Source organism: Cinclus cinclus, chromosome 18 (assembly GCF_963662255.1).
Source record: "Cinclus cinclus chromosome 18, bCinCin1.1, whole genome shotgun sequence".
Taxonomy (NCBI): domain Eukaryota; kingdom Metazoa; phylum Chordata; class Aves; order Passeriformes; family Cinclidae; genus Cinclus; species Cinclus cinclus.
The window spans coordinates 6882019-6904278 of NC_085063.1; the positions used below are offsets into that span (position 1 = coordinate 6882019).

The 22260-nt window shown below is 45.1% G+C and overlaps 2 protein-coding genes across 10 annotated transcripts; one reads left to right on the forward strand and one right to left on the reverse strand.

Moving 5' to 3' along the window:
• Positions 1-4232: 4232 nt before the first annotated feature.
• SERINC3 (serine incorporator 3) lies at positions 4233-12343 on the forward strand. The gene is made up of 10 exons (XM_062505221.1): positions 4233-4314; positions 4781-4942; positions 5398-5591; positions 6332-6411; positions 7100-7237; positions 8082-8251; positions 8973-9063; positions 9476-9653; positions 10504-10731; positions 11483-12343. The coding sequence occupies exons 1-10, from the start codon at positions 4276-4278 to the stop codon at positions 11619-11621; spliced, it is 1419 nt and encodes a 472-aa protein (XP_062361205.1). The 5' UTR covers positions 4233-4275; the 3' UTR covers positions 11622-12343.
• Positions 12344-13625: 1282 nt separating this feature from the next.
• TTPAL (alpha tocopherol transfer protein like) lies at positions 13626-21822 on the reverse strand. 9 transcript variants are annotated; one of them, XM_062505230.1, is made up of 5 exons: positions 21790-21822; positions 20055-20507; positions 19147-19340; positions 17309-17419; positions 13626-16614 (listed from the first exon to the last, which is right to left on the reverse strand). In XM_062505230.1, exons 2-5 carry the CDS (start codon positions 20491-20493, stop codon positions 16339-16341), a joined length of 1020 nt encoding a protein of 339 aa, XP_062361214.1. In that variant the 5' UTR covers positions 20494-20507; positions 21790-21822; the 3' UTR covers positions 13626-16338. The 9 variants fall into 9 exon arrangements, with proteins under 9 accessions (XP_062361214.1, XP_062361212.1, XP_062361213.1 ...); XM_062505228.1 differs by lacking the exon at positions 21790-21822 and adding an exon at positions 21711-21740; XM_062505229.1 differs by lacking the exon at positions 21790-21822 and adding an exon at positions 21617-21658.
• Between the last annotated feature and the right edge of the window lie 438 nt (positions 21823-22260).

Below are 22260 nucleotides of genomic sequence, written 5' to 3' on the forward strand. Positions count from 1 at the left end.
TAATGCTTCCATAAATAATGAGATGAAAGAGCTCAGTAATATCATTCCATTAGATTAAGGTGAACATTTTTCTCCATCTGTTTCACCAATAACCTAGACTAACGCAGTTTCCAGACCAGAGCACATGATCTTAAGTGAACTGAAGAGAGTGAAAAGGTCTCTGGTGACATATAAAGTCTTAGAGGAGATTGAACAAAGGTGTCCTATAAAATAAATTTCTGGCCAAACAGAACTGGAAAGACAGAGATTACAATTCCTCTATCATAACAGCAGTGACTCATCCAGTTGCATAGTCACTTGGGGTGAAAAAGAAAACAGTTACTCAATCTCTCAGGGATTTAGACACAGAAGAATATATTATGCAAGTTTTAGCTGCGTTACTAATGGCCTTGAAGCACACAACTCTACTATGAGTCTCACTCAGCTCAGCAGATCACAAATAAGATGACTCACGTATCCACGACATGATAGGAAAATAGAGAGCCTAAGAAGTGCAGAGGCAGGTGCTAATACAGTCACAGAGCACACAGTCAAGAGAAGAAGAGATTTATAGAATCATGAGCAAAGGACTGCAGAGAAATCAGCTTGTGTGTTTGGAGACTTGAGGGCATGGACGGAGTTGATTTTTCTTGGTGTCACATCAGGAGGTAGTGAGTGTGAAGCCAGGCTGTGTGCAGAGAAGAGCCAGGCCACTGGCACCACTCACCTGTGTGTCCCCAGGGAATGGCAGCAGAGAGCTGGCCTTGGTCTCTGCGTGGCAGTGCTCAGTGAGCCCCTGCTCACACAGAACAGCACAGCACAGCACACGGTGAGATCACACACCTGCGAAAGTCATCCACAAACTTAACAATATTTATACTTGGCAGGACTTCCTACCCTGATGGTACATCGTGATTTTGTAGAAGCTGTTAACTCTGATTGTTTAAAGCCTAATTAAACCCACTGGTGGTGCCAGCCAGTACTTTGCCCATTATCTCATGACTTACCTCCTCATGGGTGAGGGCTTTGACAGCTGTTCTCAAAGCACTGGTTAAAATCTACATGGTTGGGCAGATTCTGGATTAAACAGCTGGAAAACCAGTTGTCCCGAGGAAAAAGCAATTCTTTATGCTCTGGAGCTCAAATTAAAGCACAGATGTAAATGTATCTTAAAGCTAAACACTTTACAGAAGTCCAGTAATTAGGAGGATTATATTAGAAAGGTGATGCTGATACATTTAATTTGGAGGTGCATGCAGGCCAGAACACAGTCAGGTGCTTAGACCTGTATATGAGTCAGGCCAATGCTACTGTAGAAACACAGACAATGCCTGATCATAATTTTTTAATATTTTGCAGATAGTTTGGCACAGCCATTCCAATTTGCAATTCCCATAGCCTAACTGAAAGATTCTGGATGGTCAAAGGATTATTCAATTATAATGTGTCTGTGTGATCTATTACCTGCAAAAACACAGCCCATGAAAAGCAGGAACCCTCAAATACTCAGGGGAACATCAGGAAAAATTCTGCATTTTTGTTATCACAGAAAGGAGACCCTTGAGAGTAACAAGAATAGCACTAACGCACAAGCTTGAGTGACATTTATTTTTATGAGCTCAGTTGCACGAAGGAACTGCAGAGAAGTGCTTTCAAATGACTAAATCTGACACATTTCCTTTAAATATTACCTAATTCCAAGGGGTTTATTCTAGGCATTTCAACTCACATATGTATAGGATGTAACATATAGATACAGAAGGGATGCACCATTTCATTCTGCTGTTAGAGCTGATTAACAAACCAGAGCAGGGTATTTTTGTACAAACCAGGATAACCTCCTGCCATATCCTGTCTCGTTCCCAGAGCTGTCAGTCCCTAGGCTGACTTCATCCTTATCTCCCGTTAAACATGTAGGGGTTTAGGTGATGTGATGCAAAATCAGAGGGGGTTTATGCTGGGAAGTAAAATGAGCACTTGAAAATCTCTTGTTACGTGGACAGTGGAAGGAAAAAGCTTTTTATCTGCATCCTTTGTTTTTGCCCACCATAACCCAGTGGAGGACCGCCAGTACTTACGAAAACTATTTGTCTCATAAATTTCCTGAGAAGAAAACACTTGCAGGTTCAAGATTTAGATGAGTTTCATCACTGCATTACTAATACACAATATTGCAATATATTTGAATTATTTACCCAGGATTACTGCGAACACAGAATTTGTGATTGTGCCTTTATTCTGCGTACATTCATTGGAACAAACAGTAAAGGAGCAGGGATATGGCAAAAGCTTTCTTAGAGATCCAGCTGGTGCAACCAGAAGGGTAATAAAAATACATTAGCAATAAAGTAAAGGCTCATCTATTTTCTGAAAGAAGCACAGTTTCAATGATTTATGGAGTGACCTTTTACTGAAAGAAACCTGTGTGTCCTCATGAATAAGGCTGATTGCAAGAGATGATACTGTTAACATAGCGTTCATATATTCTGAGTGTTAAAACTGCTGTGGAAAATAAATGGCAGGTTTACTGGATGCTCTTTGTCATTTCTTGGCAATTTTAGATGGCAGTAAAGCTGTCATTCTGATTATTAGTGCCTTTCTGTGATGGAAGCAGGTTTTTTTGGACAGTGAAGGGTCTGACAGAGTATAAAATGATGTGTAATAGTTGGAACTGCTACAGCCAGAAAATATCCTGTAACCCCAGCTGGTCAGTTCTGTGATATTTTGCAACACTAATGCAAAATAAAACCAATGCAAATTGCTTTCCCAAACCTCTGTGCAAACTTTTGTCAAATCCTTATGCTGTTACATCATCACAGCCAGCTCTCATCTATTTCATTTGCTCCCAGACTTTTGTGAGGAGGAGTGAAATCACTCAGCTGTCCCTCTTCAACTCCTCCAGGCTGCAATCTGTTCAGTGCTCTGGGAATCCAGACCCAGGGTGGCCCCTGTGCTCTGGGCAGCTGCAAAAATACGTCTCCTTTCACCTGGCTCCTCTACCTTCCTCCTCTTCCATGTCAAAGGAGCCCATCTGTAGCTTTTTCAGCTGTGCACCTTCCAAGTATGAACTGAGCCTGGTGTGAACTGCTGCAGAAGTGTCTCCTTGAGAAACTCCACCTCTGAAAAGCTCCTGAGCTTTCCCACTTCCACCCAGAGTTCTGTTTTTAACTACACAGGCCAAAATTCATGGACACCCTTCAGTGCTCAGCAAGTCATAAAGGAAAAGAGGGACAGTGAAGTGGTATTAGGAAAAGGTTTTTCATCCAAAGGTTGAAGGAAGGCTGGGGCAGGCTCCCCAAATCAGTGGTCACAGGCCCAAGCCTGCCAGAGCTCCAAGAGTGTTTGGACAACACTCTCAGGCCCACGGTGGAATTCTCAGGGTTTCCTGTGCAGGGGCACAAGTTGGACTCGATGATCCTGATGGATCTCTTCCAACCTGGAACATTCTGTGTGGTGCAAGTCCTGGGGCACAAGCACTTGCGTGTGTTATCACGATCGCCCAGGAATGGGAACGAGTTACAGATTCTGCCCCGGTCAAACAGCTTCGAGAGCCCGAGCAGGTCCGCGGCCCCCTGGCAGGGCAGGTGGCAGCAGTGTCGCCAGCCCCTGGGCCACGACACCACGATCCATACAGGCTCTACATGAAGCGGCAGAACGCTGCCCGCTCGCTTCCTCCGGCACGCCGGCTGTGGCGGTGCCGCCGGTGGGGTCAGCGGTGACGCGGGTGCCACTCACAGGGCCTGTCACCGCGCCGGGTCACGCCCGTGGCCTCAGCGTTACCCGGGCCACGAGCCGCGCCAGGGCGCCCTGCGGGTGCCCCGGGGAAGGGAAACTCGGCGCGCTCTGTCACAGAGCCGGGCGGGCCGGGCAGACCCGGGGCCACCCCGGTGCTGCCATGGCAACGGCTGCGCGCCCACGCACCGCCGAGCGCCCCCGGCGGCCACGGGCCGCTATGGAACGGCTGCCGGGCTGCCCAGCGGCTTCACTCATTGGCTGTTACGCTATAGAACCGCCCACTCTCTTCCCTTCCGACCAATCAGCGTCCTCCCTCCCCTGGGCGCAGGCGGAAGAAATGTTGATAAACAACATCGCCCCGCCCCTGCCCGTGTCGACTCTCCCGCTCCTCCCCTTGGCGCGCGGCTGCGTCGCGCCTTCTCATTGGCGGGCGGCCGCCCCCGGGCTGGGAAGCAGCCAATGGGCGGCGGCCGCTCGGGCCGGGGCCCGGCCGGAACCGCCCCCCGGTGCCGCGGGCTGTGGGCGGAAGCCGGAAGCGGGCGGAGGGGCGGCGGCGCCGCCATGGGGGCCGTGCTGGGGGTCTGCTCGCTGGCCAGCTGGGTGAGTGCGGGGCTCCCCTCCCACCCAAACCTGCCTCTTCACACCCCGAACCTCCCCTTCCATGCCGGGGAGCGGGCCCGCCCCGCAGCGCTGCGTCCCCTGGCGGCCCGGGTCGGGCCAGGGGCGGGGGGACGCTCTGAGTCCCCGCGGGCGCAGTGCCGGCCCCGCCGGGGCGGGTCCAGCCCCTCGGAGCAGAGCGATGCCCGGCTGGGGCCATCCCTGTCCTTCCCGGGAGCGCGGGGCCCGCCTGGCCTGAGCGGGTGGCGGGCGGACGGGGCCCGCCGTGGCGGGGCCCCGGGGGCAGCCCAGGCCGATAAACCCGGTTATCTCGCTGTCAGTCAGAAACACCCATTAGCGGTTTATCTGTGCGGTCCGGTGCTGGAGGGTTTCTAAATGGGGTTCCGGTTTTCCTCTCGGTGTCAGCTGCGAGGGGAATGCCCTTACTATTCCTGTCTCTGCCCTTCAGATTCCCTGTCTGTGCAGCGGTGCCTCGTGTTTACTGTGCCGATGTTGCCCCAACAGCAAGAATTCTACAGTGACACGGCTTATCTATGCTTTCCTCCTCCTCCTCAGCACTGTGCTTGCCTGCATTATGCTGGCACCAGGCATGGAAGAGCAGCTGAAAAAGGTATGGAGGGGAAAAAACCTCTTTCTGACCGTTTTAAATGCTGTTACTTGTGCCAGTGACTATTGATTTTCTTTACTTGGAATGGATTATGTGTGAGATGCTAACACCCAAGTGTCCTTGTTCCTGAGTTAAGAGGCTGCATGTACTGAATGGTTTGTGGTGGAAACAGCAAATTCAGTGAATGTTCCTTTTTAGTATATGCCTGGTGTCTGAAACCTGACCAGACCTGGAGACAGTCACTTGTTATCAGAGGCTTGCTGCTGTGGTATCTTAATCTTCCTGGGTGAAAAGTGTTGACATGGGGAGAGACAGATGATAATAAGGTCTGAGCACAAGGTCTTTTGTTCCCTGGTCTCTCAGAAGTTTGTTGACTGAAAGCCTTGGCTGTAACAGGACTTAGAAAATGTAATTGCAAATGCAGACGTAAATTCACAAGGAAATGTGTCTTTACCCAGATACCTGGATTTTGTGACGAGGGGCTTCACACTCAGTTCCCCCACTTGGATGGGTTTGTCAGCTGTGATGTGTTTGTGGGATACAGAGCTGTCTATCGTGTCAGCTTTGCCATGGCCGTGTTCTTCTTCCTCCTCTCCCTGCTCATGATAGAGGTGAAAACAAGTAACGACCCGAGAGCTTCGATACACAATGGGTATGTGTGAGCCAGCTGGCTGCCCTTCCAGCTGCTTTCCTCCTTCCAGCTTCTCTGCTGAACACAGTGGAAATTCCTTTATGCATACAAGGACAGCCTCGGGTTTCTTTTTGAAACAATACAGAGTGGTGCTTTGGTCTCCTTAAAAGCTTCCTATTTATGTAAGATGTTCAGTGTCCTCATTGAGGGTGTCACTCTGAGGTGGGGTAAACAAAAGGGCAGTGCTCTGTGTTTCCATAGAGATGTCAGATTACACCTAGTTTATATCTCCTAACTTGTGCTGCCTCTGGCACTCATTGGGTTATTCTCAAGGCCAGTCTGACTCAGCCAGCAGAAACTGGTTTCTAATTTCCAATTCCGATTTAACTGAGTTACTTTTGGGCTAGATGACTGAATTGTCAGTCCTTTAATTGGAAAGGGTCCTGTGGAGAGACAGAATCATAAAATTATAGAATGGACTGAGTTGGAAAAGACCCTAAGATCATCCACTTCCAACCCCCTGCTGTGGGCAGGGACACCTTCTACTAGACCAGATTGCTCAGAGCCCCATCTAGCCTGGCCTTGGACACTTCCAGGGATGGGAAATCCTCAGCCTCCCTGGTCAGCAAGATCATATGATCCAAAGCCCAGGCTGGAGCTGGACCAAGCTGCTTACAGATCATGTAGCACATGACTACTGGGTGTGAACTGACTGTGTGTAGAGTAAGACCAATATTTATGACTTCCATCTTCTTTTAAAGGTTCTGGTTCTTCAAAATAGCTGCCATTGTGGCTATCATGGTTGGAGCATTTTATATACCTGAAGGACCTTTCACAAGAGGTACAGTTAATGTTCATCATGGAATTTTGATTTGTAGAAGCTCAAACCTTTACACAGATTCTTTTGTGGAAGATGCAGTTTCTGCTCATCTTTGTTGGAGTACCTTGATTCATTCAGTATTTTGGAGGCCAGCTGAAGTTATGGCAATAAGAAATACCTTTTCAGCTGCATAGGTTTTGGTTATTAATAATTTTCTACTTCATGAGGCAGTCACTACTGAGCTGAATCTTCTGACATTAAACTGGGGGCAACTCAGGACACTGACAAGTGCTAAATGCTTCCCTAGAGTCTCAGAAAAATCTGTGTGGGAAACTTCTACTGTCTGGCCACATCAGAGAAACTTGAAAGGGTTGTTGACCCTCAAAGAAATATGGCACAAAGAATGTGTGGAATATGTACACAAAGATGCCACATGTTAGATGTTGCCTTCATTCTGAAAACGTGTTGGGCTAAACATTCCCATGCTCCCCTTGACCAGGGTTACCTGCATCCCTGAATAGCTGGGACTCCTTCCATGCTCCTGCCAGATTGAGGCCAAAGTGATTAACAGCATCTGCATTTCTAATTACAGTGTCAGTTTTTTTTCATTGTTTGTCTGCAGTATAATTAAGAACTTTTTTGTTTTTAAATGGAGGTAGCATGCACATGATGAAAGCTAACCTGTTTTTTTTCTTGTACCCTTTTCTAGCTTGGTTTTGGATTGGTGTTTCTGGAGCCTTCTGCTTCATTCTTATCCAGTTGGTTCTACTTGTGGATTTTGCTCACTCTTGGAATGAGAGCTGGGTTGAGAAAATGGAAGAGGGGAATTCTAAATGCTGGTATTTAGGTAGGAATCTTAACCTGTAAAGGATTTGTATATACTAGCCAGTACCTTGCAGAATATCATTTACTGGTTTGCAGACATACCTAGAATTAAACACCACAGTGTCCCTGAGTCACTGCTGTCATCACCTGAAATTAATAGCAGCAGTGTTTCCTCTTTCTTGTTCAATAAAATGCAAAATATTTTAGGCTTGTGAGTAGCACACCTGACAGTCCTAATAAACCACACTTGCCTGGTTTGCAGGGTGTGTGCAGAGCTTGGAGCCTGATTCCTTTCAAACCTGAGCTTTGCTCTGCACCTCCCCTGCTGTGGTCCCAAGGAGCTCAGTTGTGACTGACAGTGGCTGCAGAACCACCCCGAGTGTGCCTTGGTGCCTGCTCCCCAGTTGGCCACTAATTACAAAGTGCTAATTGTTGTGGTTCTTAGCTCATAGCTAAGAGTGCTGCAACAGCATTTTGTAGCTTCTTACAATAAACGGAGTGGAAATAAAAATGGGTGACCTCAAGCACAGAAATCCAGGGCAGATAAATGTCCATGAGAAGTGTGCAGAAACCACTCTCTCATTATGCCACTGTGGCCTAATACCAGTTAAACTAATTAAGCTGCTGCTGAAAGGCAAGTCCTGTTCCCCTGATGGCAGCACTGGCCTTCCTCTGAGCCATGCTGCTTAGTGAGCCCAAGCAGAAATGTAGCCATACCTTACAAAAATGCAGTTTGCTAGTCTGGTTTTGTGACCCAGACTGCTAGGTGAGGAAGAGTGTGTGTCTTATTGCAGTGACATTAAGTCACTTTAGATGTGCTGTTAAAACTATATGTGTAATGCAAAAAAAATTTTTTTTTCCTCCAGCTCTTTTGTCCTGTACAAGCTTGTTCTATGCCTTGTCCCTGGTTTTTGTTGTTCTCTTCTACGTTTTCTACACGAAGCCTGATGACTGCACTGAGAACAAGTTCTTCATAAGCTTTAACATGATCCTGTGCATTGCTGTCTCCATTGTTTCTATCCTTCCAAAAGTTCAGGTATTACTTTGATGTGCTCTGTTCTTCTGACGTACAAAGCAGGGAAGTGAGAAGGATGTAGTATCAGTTCAGTCAGACATAAGAACTTTAAAACTTGGCTATCACAGCCATGCTAGTTAGGAATTAAAAAATCTTGCTATGAAACCATTGCACTACATAGTGGCACATTTTCTGAAGAGAGGCTTTTTTGAGTTTACATGGTTTTGGACTTTGTTTCCATGTGGAGAATTGCTGGCATGGTTTCAGTGGTGAAGGCCCTGGCAGAACAGAGAAATCTGTTAGGGAGTAGCAAAATAGCTGGAGATTTATTTAATACTTCAGTTTGAAGTTTGAGTTTGAAGTTAGGGGTAAGCTTGTTTAATATGTGAGGAAAGTTGTATGTTACTCAATTCTGAACTGGTATTGCTCAAATCACATGCCAGATGGACATCTACAAAATTGTTGGAAAAGGTTGAGATTAACTCATTAAGAACCCATAACTGTGTCTTGGGCACAAAAAAAATGCATTTGGTTTGCTTATTCCTTCTGTGTTCAATAAATTAGATAAATTTTGTAAATAAATTTCTTCCAGTCTTTTGAACATAGAACAAAGCCCAATGCATTTCTACAGCAATGGTTTTCATGCTAGTAATTGTTTCATCCATGGCAGTGGGGTAAAACTATCTAACTCTAGGTAAAACTTGCCCTTTTGACCTTGGCTTGCTCTTCTGCTTTGCAACAGGAACATCAGCCTTGCTCTGGCCTCCTGCAGTCCTCTGTCATCACTCTCTACACCATGTACCTCACGTGGGCAGCCATGTCCAATGAGCCTGGTAAGCAACACACTGTCTTGAGTCACATATTTGGGTATGAAGGCAGAAGCTGCTAATGGTTATTATAGATCACTCTGTGGGATTTGCTGATCTGTCCAGATCAAATCCAGTGAGGCTGAAAAGCTGACTTAACTGAAACCATCAAATTGCCTCTTTGCAGAACGAAACTGGGGTGTTTGTAAGGGGGGCAAGGGAAAGAAACAGTGTCAGGACATTCTGATGTTATTTATTTATTTATTATACCCTTGTCTAGTTCACAGGCAGGAGAAATATTTCAGGCAATTTCTGCCTCTGGAGAATCAAAGACATCAGCAGTTAAAGGGAATGAAAAATTGCAGGTTTACCTGTCATCTTTTCTTGGCTAAATGCTGACAAAGCTCATCCCTCTAATCTGCCTTGAAATCCCTTTCAGAAAGAAACTGTAACCCAAGTCTGCTGAACATCATCACCCAGATAGCTGCACCCACAGCTGCTCCAGCCAATGCCACTGTCCCACCTGCAACTCCTGCTCCACCCAAGTCCCTACAGTGGTGGGATGCCCAGAGTGTTGTTGGACTGGTTATCTTTGTCCTTTGCCTCTTGTATTCCAGGTAGGATCTGCACTGCTATCCAGTGATAAAGAATTGGGATTTGTCTGCCTCTTTTGTTTGAATCTGGGTCTAGTGCAAAATGTACCTGCATTTGTTCACATCCAGCTGCTGTCTGAGGCCTGAGGCCAAATGTAGCTCATAAACCTGCATTTTGCATTGTGCTTGAGGATAAGCCTTGTAAGCCCAGTCCAGATAACAGAACAACATGTGTAACAAGATAATTAGAGGGATGGAGCACCTCTCCTGTGAGGGAAGGCTGAGAGAACTGGGTCTGTTCAGCCTGGAGAAAGGAAGGATTTCTTTTCTAAGGGTGACCCAATTATGGCTTTCTAGTGTCTAAAGGGAGCCTGCAAAGAACAGAAGAGAGACTTTTACAGGGGCATGGATTAAAACTGGAAGAGTAAGTTTAGATTGGATATTAGGAACGTGGAGGGAACGTGGAGGAACGTGGAACGTGGAGGGTAGTGAGGCACTGGAATGGCTGCCCAGAGAAGTTGTGGGTGCCCCATCCCTGGAAATGTTCAAGGACAGGCTGGATGGAGCTCTGAGCAACTTGGCCTAGTGCAATGTGTCCCTGCCCACAGCAGGTGGGTTGGAACAAGAGAATCTTTAGGGTCCCTTCCAAACCACACCTTTCTATGATCTTGGGACAAGGAATGCTGTTTAATTAGGTTAACAAAAGCTTGGATGAAAACAATGGGAGGAATTCCCTTATGTTTCCAAATGGATTTTAAAAAGTATTATTTGCTAGTCCCAGACGTTCGTTGTGGTCCATTGCTTGCTTTATTAGCAAACATAGCTGACTGTAAAAGGAGTTTTTAACCCCTTTTTACATTGGGTTACACTGCAGCATCCGCTCTTCAAGTAACAGCCAGGTGAACAAGCTGACCCTGTCTGGCAGTGACACTGCCATGCTGGAGGAGGCTGTGGGGACAGGCAGCGGGGCGGCCGAGGAGGGAGACGTGCGCCGTGTCGCGGACAATGAGAAGGATGGGGTTCAGTACAGCTACACCTTCTTCCACTTCATGCTCTTCCTTGCCTCTCTTTACATCATGATGACACTCACAAACTGGTACAGGTAAGAGCCAGATGGGAGGTGATGGGTCTGTGTGCCAGTGTTTCTGTGTGGATAGGAGGCTCCTGCCAAGTTGGTGAAGGCGCTGTCCCTGTGCCCTTTGCATTACAGTTGTGCCTTCTCAATTCAGTGTTAACTGAATTAAGATGTGAGAAGGCAGCACAGCACAATCAGCAGCTGTGGTTCCAGGGCACTACTTCAGAGCTGCAAAGGCAGAAAGTGTGGCTGCCATTCTTCAGCTGGATGAGTAGCAGGAAGGATACACATGGAGTTCCTTTCAGGTGGCCTCTTGTAAAGTTTGTTAGAAGCCAGCCTGCTGTTAGTGGCTCTTCATTCTGGGAAGGATGTGCAGGGACAGCTCTATGTGTTGCTTATCAGAGATGTGATTTCCTACATCTCTTGGAAACACTTGGACATACCCTCTGCTGCTGCAGCTCAGAACCACTGTTCCCAGGACATTGTATAAATTAGCAAATACACTTAAGAGACCAGCAGCCATGCAAATTCTCCTTGAACAGCAGCACATCAGCATGGGCAAGCAGGGTTCTAAGTTCATGAAAACTGGGTTCTAAGAACAACAGCCTGTGAAGAAGCCACAGGAAACTGCTGGTTTAGTTGTCTTACCCTGTTCTTACAAAGGGTCTTGCATTGGAGTGTCCAAAAGGATTGTCCTCACTTCAGATTCGTATGAGAGGTACCAAGGAACAGTGGGAGGTGCTTTCTGTGTCTACTAATGGACTTCTTTACTTTTTAGCCCTGATGCAGATTTCAAAACCATGACAAGTAAGTGGCCAGCCGTGTGGGTGAAGATAACTTCCAGCTGGGTTTGTCTGCTTCTCTATCTTTGGACCTTAGTGGCTCCTCTTGTCCTTACTAACAGAGACTTCAGTTAAATTCCTGCACCTGTCTGAGCTTACAAAAGTGAGGAACTCTGCTGAAAGCCAAAATGTTCACTTATTGCTTCAGTTACTGTTTCTTACGTTGGTAGTAAAATGCAGTTGGATAGTTATATATTGCATAATGCTTGATGCAGCATCAAAATTATCAGTTATCTATTTTAACCTTTACCAGGGTTATCTTATTACTGCATTTTTAAAATTCACTACAGCTGTGCTGTCAAAGCACAAGAGAAATTACCTATTCTGTCCAAAAGCCACAACCTCCTACTGAATAGAAGTTAACATTTAGTTAAATATGAAGTAATATATTTTAAAGAACAATTATAATCAGCATAATGCACTACTATGGTCATGCTTCAGATTCTGGAAGTATAAGCCATGCTGCTTGATTTCTACATTCCACTGCTGAAGTTTATTTACAGGAAAAGTTTTATTTAAATTACTTAACTTTATGTTGTGGCAAAAAGCACCCTTATTCCTCACCAAAAGAACAGAACTCCAAAGTTGAAAAACTCATTAACTCTTAATTCTTTTTAAGACAAATTTATGCTTTTTAAGAGGCCATTTCTATGGTAACTTCTTTTTTGGGATGTTTGCCAAATAGAGTGGTAAGTGTATGAGTAGCTTAACTTTATGTTGGAAAAATAGAGCTTATTGATTGATTTTCAGTTGTCCAATACACTTAATAAAAGTAACATACATGGAATTATTATTACTATTGGCTCTAAGGCATTTGCACTGTAAACTCATTTGAATAAAGCAGACTAACTACTGAAAGTGGCCTAGCTCTGTTGAAGTGTTAAGAACCAGCAGTTACTTCTCCAGTGGAAAATACCACATGCAGTGATCAGCTGCTGCAGTGCACAGGTGGATGTGACTGGCTGTTTTCTCTATGCAGTAAATACTAAGTGACACATATTTATTTTGAAACAAACAGCATCTTCCCTGTGAGTTTGTGAATGTCAAATCCAGTTCCTTGAAGTTGCTCAGTTCAAGTAAACTTCTATTCTCCAGCAGAAAGCACCACCTTTTCCTAATGCAATGCTGTGGTGGTTGATGATGTGTAGTAGCAACTGTGTGCCAATGTGGAACTTGTATGTTGTTATTGACATTTACAGTAAAATATCCCAACATGACACAAGACAAGTGTATTGAAAATATCAAATGAGCAGCTGTTACAATGTGTTTAATCACCCAGTCATGCATCATCAACTTACATGTTTTTGACGAGTTTGTTTTATAAAATGCAATATAAAAATAAATTTTATCAAAATAAGATGTACACTTAACCACCCAACACCTCTAGGCCCACATATAACAGAAGACAAAATTAATATTTGAATAACACAATGATTAACTCATGCCAAAATGAGATTTAACAAAAATGATACTTCAGCCACTTCCTGAAAACACCTCAGGGCTCGTAACACACATTTGCAAGAGTATAAATTCAAGTATTTTTATATACAGTTTGCAGCTACCTTTTGTGCCACCTACTGCCAGTGCAGTTCAAGTATCCTTCCTTTTGTGTTGGATTTGGCAGGGATGGCTTATGTACTGGGAAAGGCATATAACTATGGAAAACAGGTATTTCAAAAGGGAAGAAGGTTAAAAAAAAAAAAAAAAAGCAAACCATCCCCAAGAAAAAAAACCCCACCCCCTCTTGTAAGGTTTTCCTAGGTATTCTCTTAATTTGCAGCTAAGGAGATGCTATAATTATTTTTCAAATGCTGACACAAGAAATTCTTGGTACAAACTGATTTCTATGCTACTAAGTGCTAAAACTCAAAGAACATTCTCAGCTCTGTAGCCAGGCATACATAAGCCAGAGCTGTGCTTTCTGTAAGACATGCTAAGCATTGGTCAGAGAGACTTCAGGGGTACAGATGCAACTCAGTGAAGCTGCAACTCCTGGCTGTGTTCTGAAGCCAAGGAATAGCAAATCAGAAATAACAGGTGCCTGATAAAGCCTGGCTTAATTCAGCATCCTGACATCCACTGCCCAGGAACCAGCTTTAAGAAAAAGAAGTTCTAGAGGCACAAGACTGGCACTTTTCAGTACTGGCAATTGTGGTTTAACCCCAGCCAGCAGCATGGCTGCTCACTCAGTGCCACAGACTCCTCAGAAGAAAATTCTACCCCAGCCAAACCATATAACCTCATTTATTATGTCATATTCTTTATTCTTAGTGAGCAGAGGAAAGAAGAGGGTGAGCTGGATCTTGTCTGCCTACTATTTAAGGCATGCAAGAAAATAGAAAAGCCTGAAAAAGGGCGAGTTTTGCAGAGCTTCCTCAGCCTTCTGCTGAAAAGCACTGCATTTACTTCTTTTTGAAGGACACTAAATTGAATTTTGAATATCTAACCTCCATCTTTAGTAGTTACACAGAGGGATGAAAGTAGCAGTTCCTACAGTCAATATACCCCCACTTCTAACCCTGTAACACAATTAAAGACTATCAAATGGTCCTTTCTGTTCTTTTCAGCTGTACATTGTGACTGGAATTATGAGGCACTAAAACAACAGAGGCACCACCCTCTCTGTTCTAGCAGTTCAGCAGTGTGGGGAGCCACTTATCTGTCCAAGTCCTGGTGCTGCATGCTACTGGCTTCTAGGTATCAAAAAACTGAATTAATTTCTGCAAAACTCAGAGCATATTCTGGACAAAAAGGAGGAGCTGCCTAGCAGTACTCTTTTACCTTATTTTAAGTAGATGAAAATGGTAGTTTGTTTTTTCCCTGGACTACAGGTAATAGTTATCAAAGAGGAGTTACAATTTAAGGTAAAAACAAGATGCTTTCACTGAGGAAAAGGAAGGTCTTTCGACCTTCAGTCTATCACTGTTCATGTGATAAGTTTTCTGCTACTACAGATTTTGAACTACCACCCAGAAAAGAAAAAAAAGCTTCATAGTTTTACCCCTTTTCAGAACCCAGTCTCTTTTTCTAATGTCTGGATGACAGGTATGGCATTTGCCACCCCTGAGTTCCAGGATGAGGCCTGCTGCCTGGTCAGGAAGTTGTTAGTTGTAGAGGAGTCTCCTTTTGGCAGTGCAGTCACGCTGCCAGGGGGCTGAGAGGAAGAACAACATTCAAAACAGAGTTTGGCACTTTGAAAAATGAATGTCTGAGATCCTCAAGATAATTTAGTTTTATATTTACAGAAACATAACTGGTGCCTGTAATCACATTTGGCACTAAATCAGTATTTCATCCAGAGAAAGTGCTCTAGTGATAAGTTCCCAATTAGAAGGGACGTTCTTTTCCACCAAATAGTGAATTATTTCACCTTGAAGTAACAGACTGTGCTTTCCTCATCCTAGTGAGGTGTCCCATCTCCACACCCTTATAGTGCAGAAAAATGTGTGCAAAGAGTGTGCTGAGAGTTAAGTTCTAATTCAAGACCATTAAACAAGATGAACCTAGGGAGTGGGAACAGCTTATTCAGACACAGGTATCTTACCCTGGTTTGACATCAATGTTAGTTCTGTCTCTAAACAAAGACCTAGAAGCACAGGCATACAAGGTATGGGTAAATATCACAGCAATGATTCAAGTCTGACTTCATACAAGAACATGACAACTAAAGACAAAAGAGGTCAACAAAGTTAAAAACCAAGTTGTAACATTTCACAGAAGAGCTGACAAGCACAGTGAACAGAATGCTACAATATCAGGAAATTTAAGAATGTGCTTTTAAAAAGTCTGTCTGCATTTGGTTTCACAGACTTTGAACTCAAATTCAGCCCGAAGTAACAAGCTAAAGCAGCACCTTGCTGTCTTACATGAAGTATTGCCTTCTATACATCACATGCCAATAGCTACAAAACCTCACACCTCACCTGGGTATGAGGTACTTACCCAATTCCTTATCTCAACCAGAAAAGAACTATCAATGGGGGGAAGGTGGTGGCTGACACAGCTTGCTTTTATTTGGTCCTGAACCTCATTATTTGAAGCTGTTGTCCAATCAAAATAAATTATTAGTAAATGATCTGAAAACTTTGCTGTTTTCTGAAAATGAAGATTGCATCTGCTGTCTAAACCATGGTATGGATGTTAATGGTAGTTAATTCATCAGTCACAGTTCTTCCAGCTGTGAGGAAGTTCAAGAGATTATCTCCATACAAGCATTCATGTGTAAATTTTGTTCTGTATTAATCTGAAACAAATATTCACTGAGATTTCAGAAACACCAACTCATAATCTGAACCACGTGACAGACGATAGGCCAAGTTAGACTTTTACTGTTTTAAGCAATCTTCACTACAGAATTGTATTTTGCAGAGTTCAAAAGCCATTTTCTTGTCTTGGATTACTAGTGTTTGCAGAAGGGGAAGGGACCAGATAATCACAAAGCTCAAAAATCATCCTCACTTTTCACCTGCGTGGGGTGGCGACAAGAAATTGTCAAGCTTACCTATCTGCAATAATTTTTCCCTTTATCATTAGAAAGAATAGGCTAGTTTGCACCATTCACACAGGAGTTGATGAGCCTCAAGTCTTCTACATAACTTGTGCTCTTTGCTTTTACCCTTCCCGAACTCTGCCCTGCCTCCACTGTGCCCTCTCCAGCTTCCTTTGGTTCTACAGTGTAAAGTGCCTCAGCAGTCTGTCCCTAAACTGCAGGTTTAGGAGTAAGGCAGAGTTCCCAACATCACCTAGCAGAGCAGATCTTAACTGTGCTGGAAAACTTCCTTCCAGTGGGTTGTTAGTAACAGTAATAGAGCTGAGGTTTCATCCCTCGCAGGGAATCATCACACTGCTTTTCATCAGCATCCCCACTCACTAGCAGGTCATGGGGAGAGCTGTCACACGGGAGCACCAGCTCTGAGAAATCATGCACGAAGTCCTCTTCAGAGGCCAGCAGCAGCTCGTTCCAGGCAGAGATGTCCAGCTTGCCTGCAGTACCACCATACTCTTCAGGAAGGATCACTGGAGGAATGTTGTGGTGAAGGGAATTCAGATCACAGCCATGAAGAAAAAACTGAAGAAAGCAAAAGAGCTTTAAAAGTGCACATCAAACACTTTACAGCAAACTGCTGGTCAGCTAACAAGCTTATTTTGAGCTAAAGAACAACTTGAAGAAGTGATGTGTTCATGGGAAGTGGCAGCACAGAACAGCGGGCAGGTGCAGTCAGACACAGTGAGAGAAGTCTTGAGACAATCCACACCTTGTGCAGATTAAATCCCTGCAGGAGAGACTTGACACATGCCTGGGCTGAGGTTCCAAATTCAGTTCATCCCCAGGTTTGCTCATAGGATTGAAAATGTTTATCCTTGTGGACAAAAAAGTCATCCTAGGCAACAACAGTCCTGTGGAGAGGACACTGGTGCCACACATAAGGGCAAAGAGCAAGAAGGGGCAACACAGTTTTTCCTGTGACACTACCTCATGAACAAAGTGCTACTTGCCCAAATAATCCAACCACAGGGATGTCCTGGATATGGAGCATATGTACTGAAGTTCCATATTAGTATGCCAATATTGAGTTCCTCTAAGTTTCTGTCTCACAGAGAATTTTCCCAACAGGCATATTTTTAAAAATTAAAGCAGAAAGTAAAATAGCACTAACATTTTTCTAGCTGTCAAGTATTTATAGTTTTTCTTATTTTTTTACTTAAGAGTGGTCAAGCAAGGAACTTACAAACATTAATGTTAAAATCACACAAATCCTTACCCTGTTTGCAATCTTTTCCTTCAGAAAAGGCTTGATGATTGCAAAAATGCCTTTGAATATACGAGGCTCATTAATTATGTTAACAGCCTTTATTCGAATGGGGAATCCATCCTGAAGGGTAAAGAAGATTTTTATAATGGAGTTTAAAGAACATTTGCCACTTTTATCTTTCTAAAATTTCCTGAGACTGACTGCCAGCACAACCCACTGGATCCCAAACTTTAACCTGAGGTACCAACATAAACCAATACAACAACAGAAATTCAACTTGTTACAGGCAGCAGTCCTAGGATGACATCTGTAAGCATAAAAGCAAAGTCAAGGGACAAAAAAGACCCACCACCAAAAAATATACTGCTATCAATAAATCCTCATTTCTAATGCTGACAAAACACTTAGATAACCCCTGTCCTTTGGGTATTCCCAGCCTTGGTAAGGATGCAGTCACAAAGTGATGTCTGCAGCTCCTGAGGAGTGCATCACTCTCAGTGCCAGAGCAGGCTGCTTCTAACAGTGTGTCCAGCTACAAGATTTGGTGCCCAAGATACTCTAAATGTACTTTTGTGTGAAGAAGGAATCTAGTATCCCTAGGACACACTGTTTCCCATACAGGACAGTTTAAAACAACAGCTTATTATGGGTTTTTTGCTGCAGAAATTTATTTGCAGAAATATTTTTCATAGGCAAAAGCTCATGATCAGCAATTAAGGACTCAGTGAAGTTTCCTTCCCCTCTAACCAGCTCTACATATACAAATCTGTCAGTGCTTGGAGTGAAGAGCAGACAGCAGGCTCTGCTGGAATATTTTTCTCCATAGGAACGTCAGTGAATTACCTCATCTTTGCAGGAGCTGCAGCTCAGCAAGACTGATGCAACACATTTATATTCCACCATATCTTTATGTCCTTCCCCAAGTCCAGCTATTTTTTTTTGCGAATATCTTCCACTAGGAAGAGCAGGACACCCATGGCTTTATTTGTACTAATTAAATAATGGACTTACAGTTAAATGACACATTTAGATCATAATGTAAAGGAGTGAGTTCTTATAAAGGCCTTCCTTAACTCACCAGTCCCATCTCCATAGACTCCCCTGATTGACCCTATACTTCCTGATCCCCCATGGATACAATAAAGGACCTGCCCAGCTCAGCTCAGAACAAAAGTAATGATGGAATGAACCCGTTCAAAAGAAGTTTTCTCATCTCACTCCTCCAGACTATATGAACATCAAGTGAAACCAGACTTTCCTGCCACTTTGGCCAGGCTACTCCTGAATCCTTTCCCCCTTCCTGTTTTGTCCAGCTTCACTGTGTTTACACCCTTGCTCTAACTTGCTCTCCAACACTTTCCTTCCACACATCCAGGCACAGAAGTTTTCATTACTGTCTCTTTTGCTGCCCTGTGCTAAAGAAGACTCTGCCTTCAGGCCATGGATGGAAATCCTCCTCAAATCACACCCATTCAAAAGTCCTCTTAAAATTTTTGCAGCGGCACTTGAGCTGGAACCTGCACTTGCCCACTGTCTCCTCTCAAACTGTAATTCTCTGCTCTCTTTGTTCCTTACCACTACCTAGCAGAACTGCTTTTGTCTGTTCCAACTCAAAGTCTGCATTTCTAATGCAAATTTAGTTTTAGGGATGCAAAAGTCAAAAAAGGGGCAAGTGAGGCAAGCTGGCTGTAAGGGTGTGAGAAGCTAATTGGGCAGAGGCCTGTTTAACTCTGCTAGTGAAAGCCAAGATGGTGAAGTTTGTGGTGACATGTGGAGTCAAGAACTCTGCACACAGAAGCAATCATTTACAATGCACAAGATTATTTTCCCATCAATTCAGGTCTTACCTGAAGAATTCCAATCACTTTTTTGGCTACAAAAGGACCAAAATGAGACGCCTTAGATAAGCTGACTCCTTTGTAGTCTGCCAGGATTACAATTCCATTCACCTGGGTCTCTTCGGACTGAATGAGTTTTTCTAAGGTTAAGTATATGGCACGAATGTTCTCGGTAATCGGATAATTACTGGGTGTCCATCTGTCTGAGGTTACAAGACAGGGATGGTAAGTTGGAGAGTGAAGATAAGCTAACAGTACACATTCCATAAAACTGTTTTTTTGTTTTCCTCAACTCAAAAGTTACTCTGTATAGCCACAGTTCTAGTTCAGAGCAGCCTTTCTTAAGCAAGAGGTAAATGGCAACTCATGTTTATGTCAGGGAGCAAAAACAATGGTTTTAAGAACCCCGTTCTCCACCCAGCACAGCTCATTAATACCAGTTTCAGCTCAGAAAGAAGGCAGGTAAATGGAAAAGACAAGAATGAATGAAGAGAAACTTACAGCAAGCCTGGCAGCACCAAAAGCACATTAAAGACTGATTATTTACACAGGAGTCAAAGCTGTAGGCTTCTCTCTCTGCTTATTGTAAAAGCAAATTATGAGCTTCTAAGGGTAGGCCAGCAGCCCTGATTCAATTTGAGTTACTGCATATTATTTTTTCTTGAATTGCCTAATATTTCATCAGCCCACCTCACTGCGTTTTCGTTTTGGTGTGACCACAGTTATTGCTGACACAGGAAGAGGAACTGGAATAATAATGGCTAAGGACCAGCATGTCCCTTCCCTAGTCAGCTTTTCATATTTGAGAGAGCCCACATACTCTGTGCAAGTCAGCACTGTTCACAGGAGTGCAGGGAACAGGCTTTTGGCCCAGACACACCTCGAGGACAGGGACAGAGACACTCAGGACTGAGTACCTGGGCGGATGCAGACGACGTGGCGTCCCTGCGGGTCGCGGTGAGGCAGCACAGTGACAAAGCCTGACTCCAGGACAGGCTTTATTGCAGATGGCTTCAGGTTACTGAACACCTCTGGCCAGGTCCTCCTGCAGGTGTGGTAGTTCACCAGGAGCTGAAGGGCTCGATCGTAATCAAACTTCCTGGCTCGGAGGAACCTTAGCAAAAAAGCATCGTCCAGGCACGTCCCTAGGGAAGGATAGTCCTTGCACACCATATCTCGGAGTGCCTGCACGTCACGAAGCCTCCATTCAGGCTTCTCCTGGAGCTCCTCCCGGGCTTTGGTAACAAGCTCAGGAGACAGGGTACAAACATACTTTGGTCGGTCTGGCAGGAGCTCATTGTCCGATGGAGACCCTGCTGACGGACTTGTCCTGGTGCAGTCGCTCTCTCCTGACATAATGTAGCAGGAATCTGTCAAAAAACAAGTGCTGCACATGACAAACAAACCCACAGACTTACAACCACATCGACTGTTTACATATTTATTATCTGTATCCCTCTGTTTCCTAAATAAACACATTGCCTTTCCAAGAAGCAGCACTACAGTCAAGGCATTCATTGTAATTCTCCTCCCAGGATTAGAAAGTGCAAGTTACTCTAATCTCTTTATCCTATCTAGCAGGTAGGATGCTGCCTTGGATGAAACCTAACCAAGTAACATTAAAATACAGAATTACACAGCTTCATTGCAAAGCACAGAATTTAATTTGCCTTAATGTTTATTTCCTATGTCCAGTTGGAAACTAAAGCAAAGCAAACATCCCAGTTTGTCCCGATTCACAAATTTGGTCAAATTACACCCTATTCTGAGAAGCTCTCCCATCTAAACTCAGACAGCCAGGAGTTTTCCTTAACTTCTATGGCAAACATATGCACTTACCAACACCTCTGCCCAGGGGAATGTTTTGAGCAATTCACGAACAGCAGCACTCAGGAACGTAAGAAATGGCTGTAGTACACAGACTGGATGAGCAGGTAAGAAAATTGCAGACTCTTATGCTGGCACTGTATGGGTATTGAGGCTGGCTTAATCTAGTTTTAACTTTACAGGGTGATGCCAATATGTCTGAGCTGAAATTCCAAATCCAGTCACAAGCAGACAGCGATGAGTAAAAATTTAAAAATCACGAGTCTGCCATAATTCCTTTAGCTGGACCTGCGACTGGCAGGGAAATACGGCTTCATTTTGCTGACCTGTTCGTCTTCAGTCACTCATAGCTCATCACACCGCTCCTGGCTGTCACACGGAGCCGCCTGCCACAGGGACACTGTCACCCATAACCACCTTCCTCCTGCACTGACAGACCTCTCAATGCCTCGCTCCCACCTCACCTTCCCCAGCTGCTCGGGAGGGCCCCCGGGATCGCTCCCGGGGACGCGTTTCACCACGTACAGCCCGGGCTGGGCAGCACCAAACCCGAGCGCCGGAGCGGCCGACCGGGCACAGGGGCGAGGAGGCTGCAAGGGACGGCCAGGCCCCGCACAGCCCCTCAGCCCCGGGGCCCGCAGCCCGCCCGTACCGGAGCTCCCGGGCCCCACAGCCCGCCCGTACCGGAGCTCCCGGGCCCCACAGCCCGCCCGTACCGGACTCCCGGTCCCACGGCCCGCCCGTACCGGAGCTCCTGGGCCCCACAGCCCCGGGGCCCACAGCCCGCCCGTACCGGAGCTCCCGGGCCCCACAGCCCGCCCGTACCGGAGCTCCTGGGCCCGGGCACCCCGGAACGGCCCCGGCCGCTCGGAAGTGACGCACCGGCCGCGCCTGCGCCATGGCCCCGGGGCGGGGCCCGCGGCCTCGGGACTGTCCCGGAGCCTGCGGCGGGGCGGAGCCGGTGCGGTTCGGCCTGGGGCCCAAAATCGGGGCTGCTCTGTCTCTGGCATCTGCTCCGTGCAGCGAGAGGGAGGCTCGGGGCCGCTTCCCGAAGGGACATCTGGCCTTCAGTTCCACCTCATCCTCCGTGACAGCGGCAGGCCACTGCCTCCAGCCGTGAGCCAAGAACCACAGGATTTTATATCTATACACATACATGCGCATATGTATGTATAAATATATATGTGTTTATATATACATACATCTACACACAAACATACATAAAACATACTTTATAAAACATATATTTTGCACTTACATATTTTATATTTACAGAATTTATCTATAAAATATATT

Coding starts and splice junctions, on each gene's coding strand:
- SERINC3 (XM_062505221.1), top strand. CDS start 4,276: ATGGGGGCCGTGCTGGGGGTCTGCTCGCTGGCCAGCTGG. Junction 5,592..6,331: donor AGAGCTTCGATACACAATGG/GTATGTGTGAGC, acceptor CTTCTTTTAAAG/GTTCTGGTTCTTCAAAATAG. Junction 8,252..8,972: donor CTATCCTTCCAAAAGTTCAG/GTATTACTTTGA, acceptor GCTTTGCAACAG/GAACATCAGCCTTGCTCTGG.
- TTPAL (XM_062505222.1), bottom strand. CDS start 20,655: ATGAATGCCTTGACTGTAGTGCTGCTTCTTGGAAAGGCAATGTGTTTA. Junction 19,341..20,054: donor CGTCGTCTGCATCCGCCCAG/GTACTCAGTCCT, acceptor TTGTAACCTCAG/ACAGATGGACACCCAGTAAT. Junction 17,420..19,146: donor AAGTGATTGGAATTCTTCAG/GTAAGACCTGAA, acceptor TTTACCCTTCAG/GATGGATTCCCCATTCGAAT.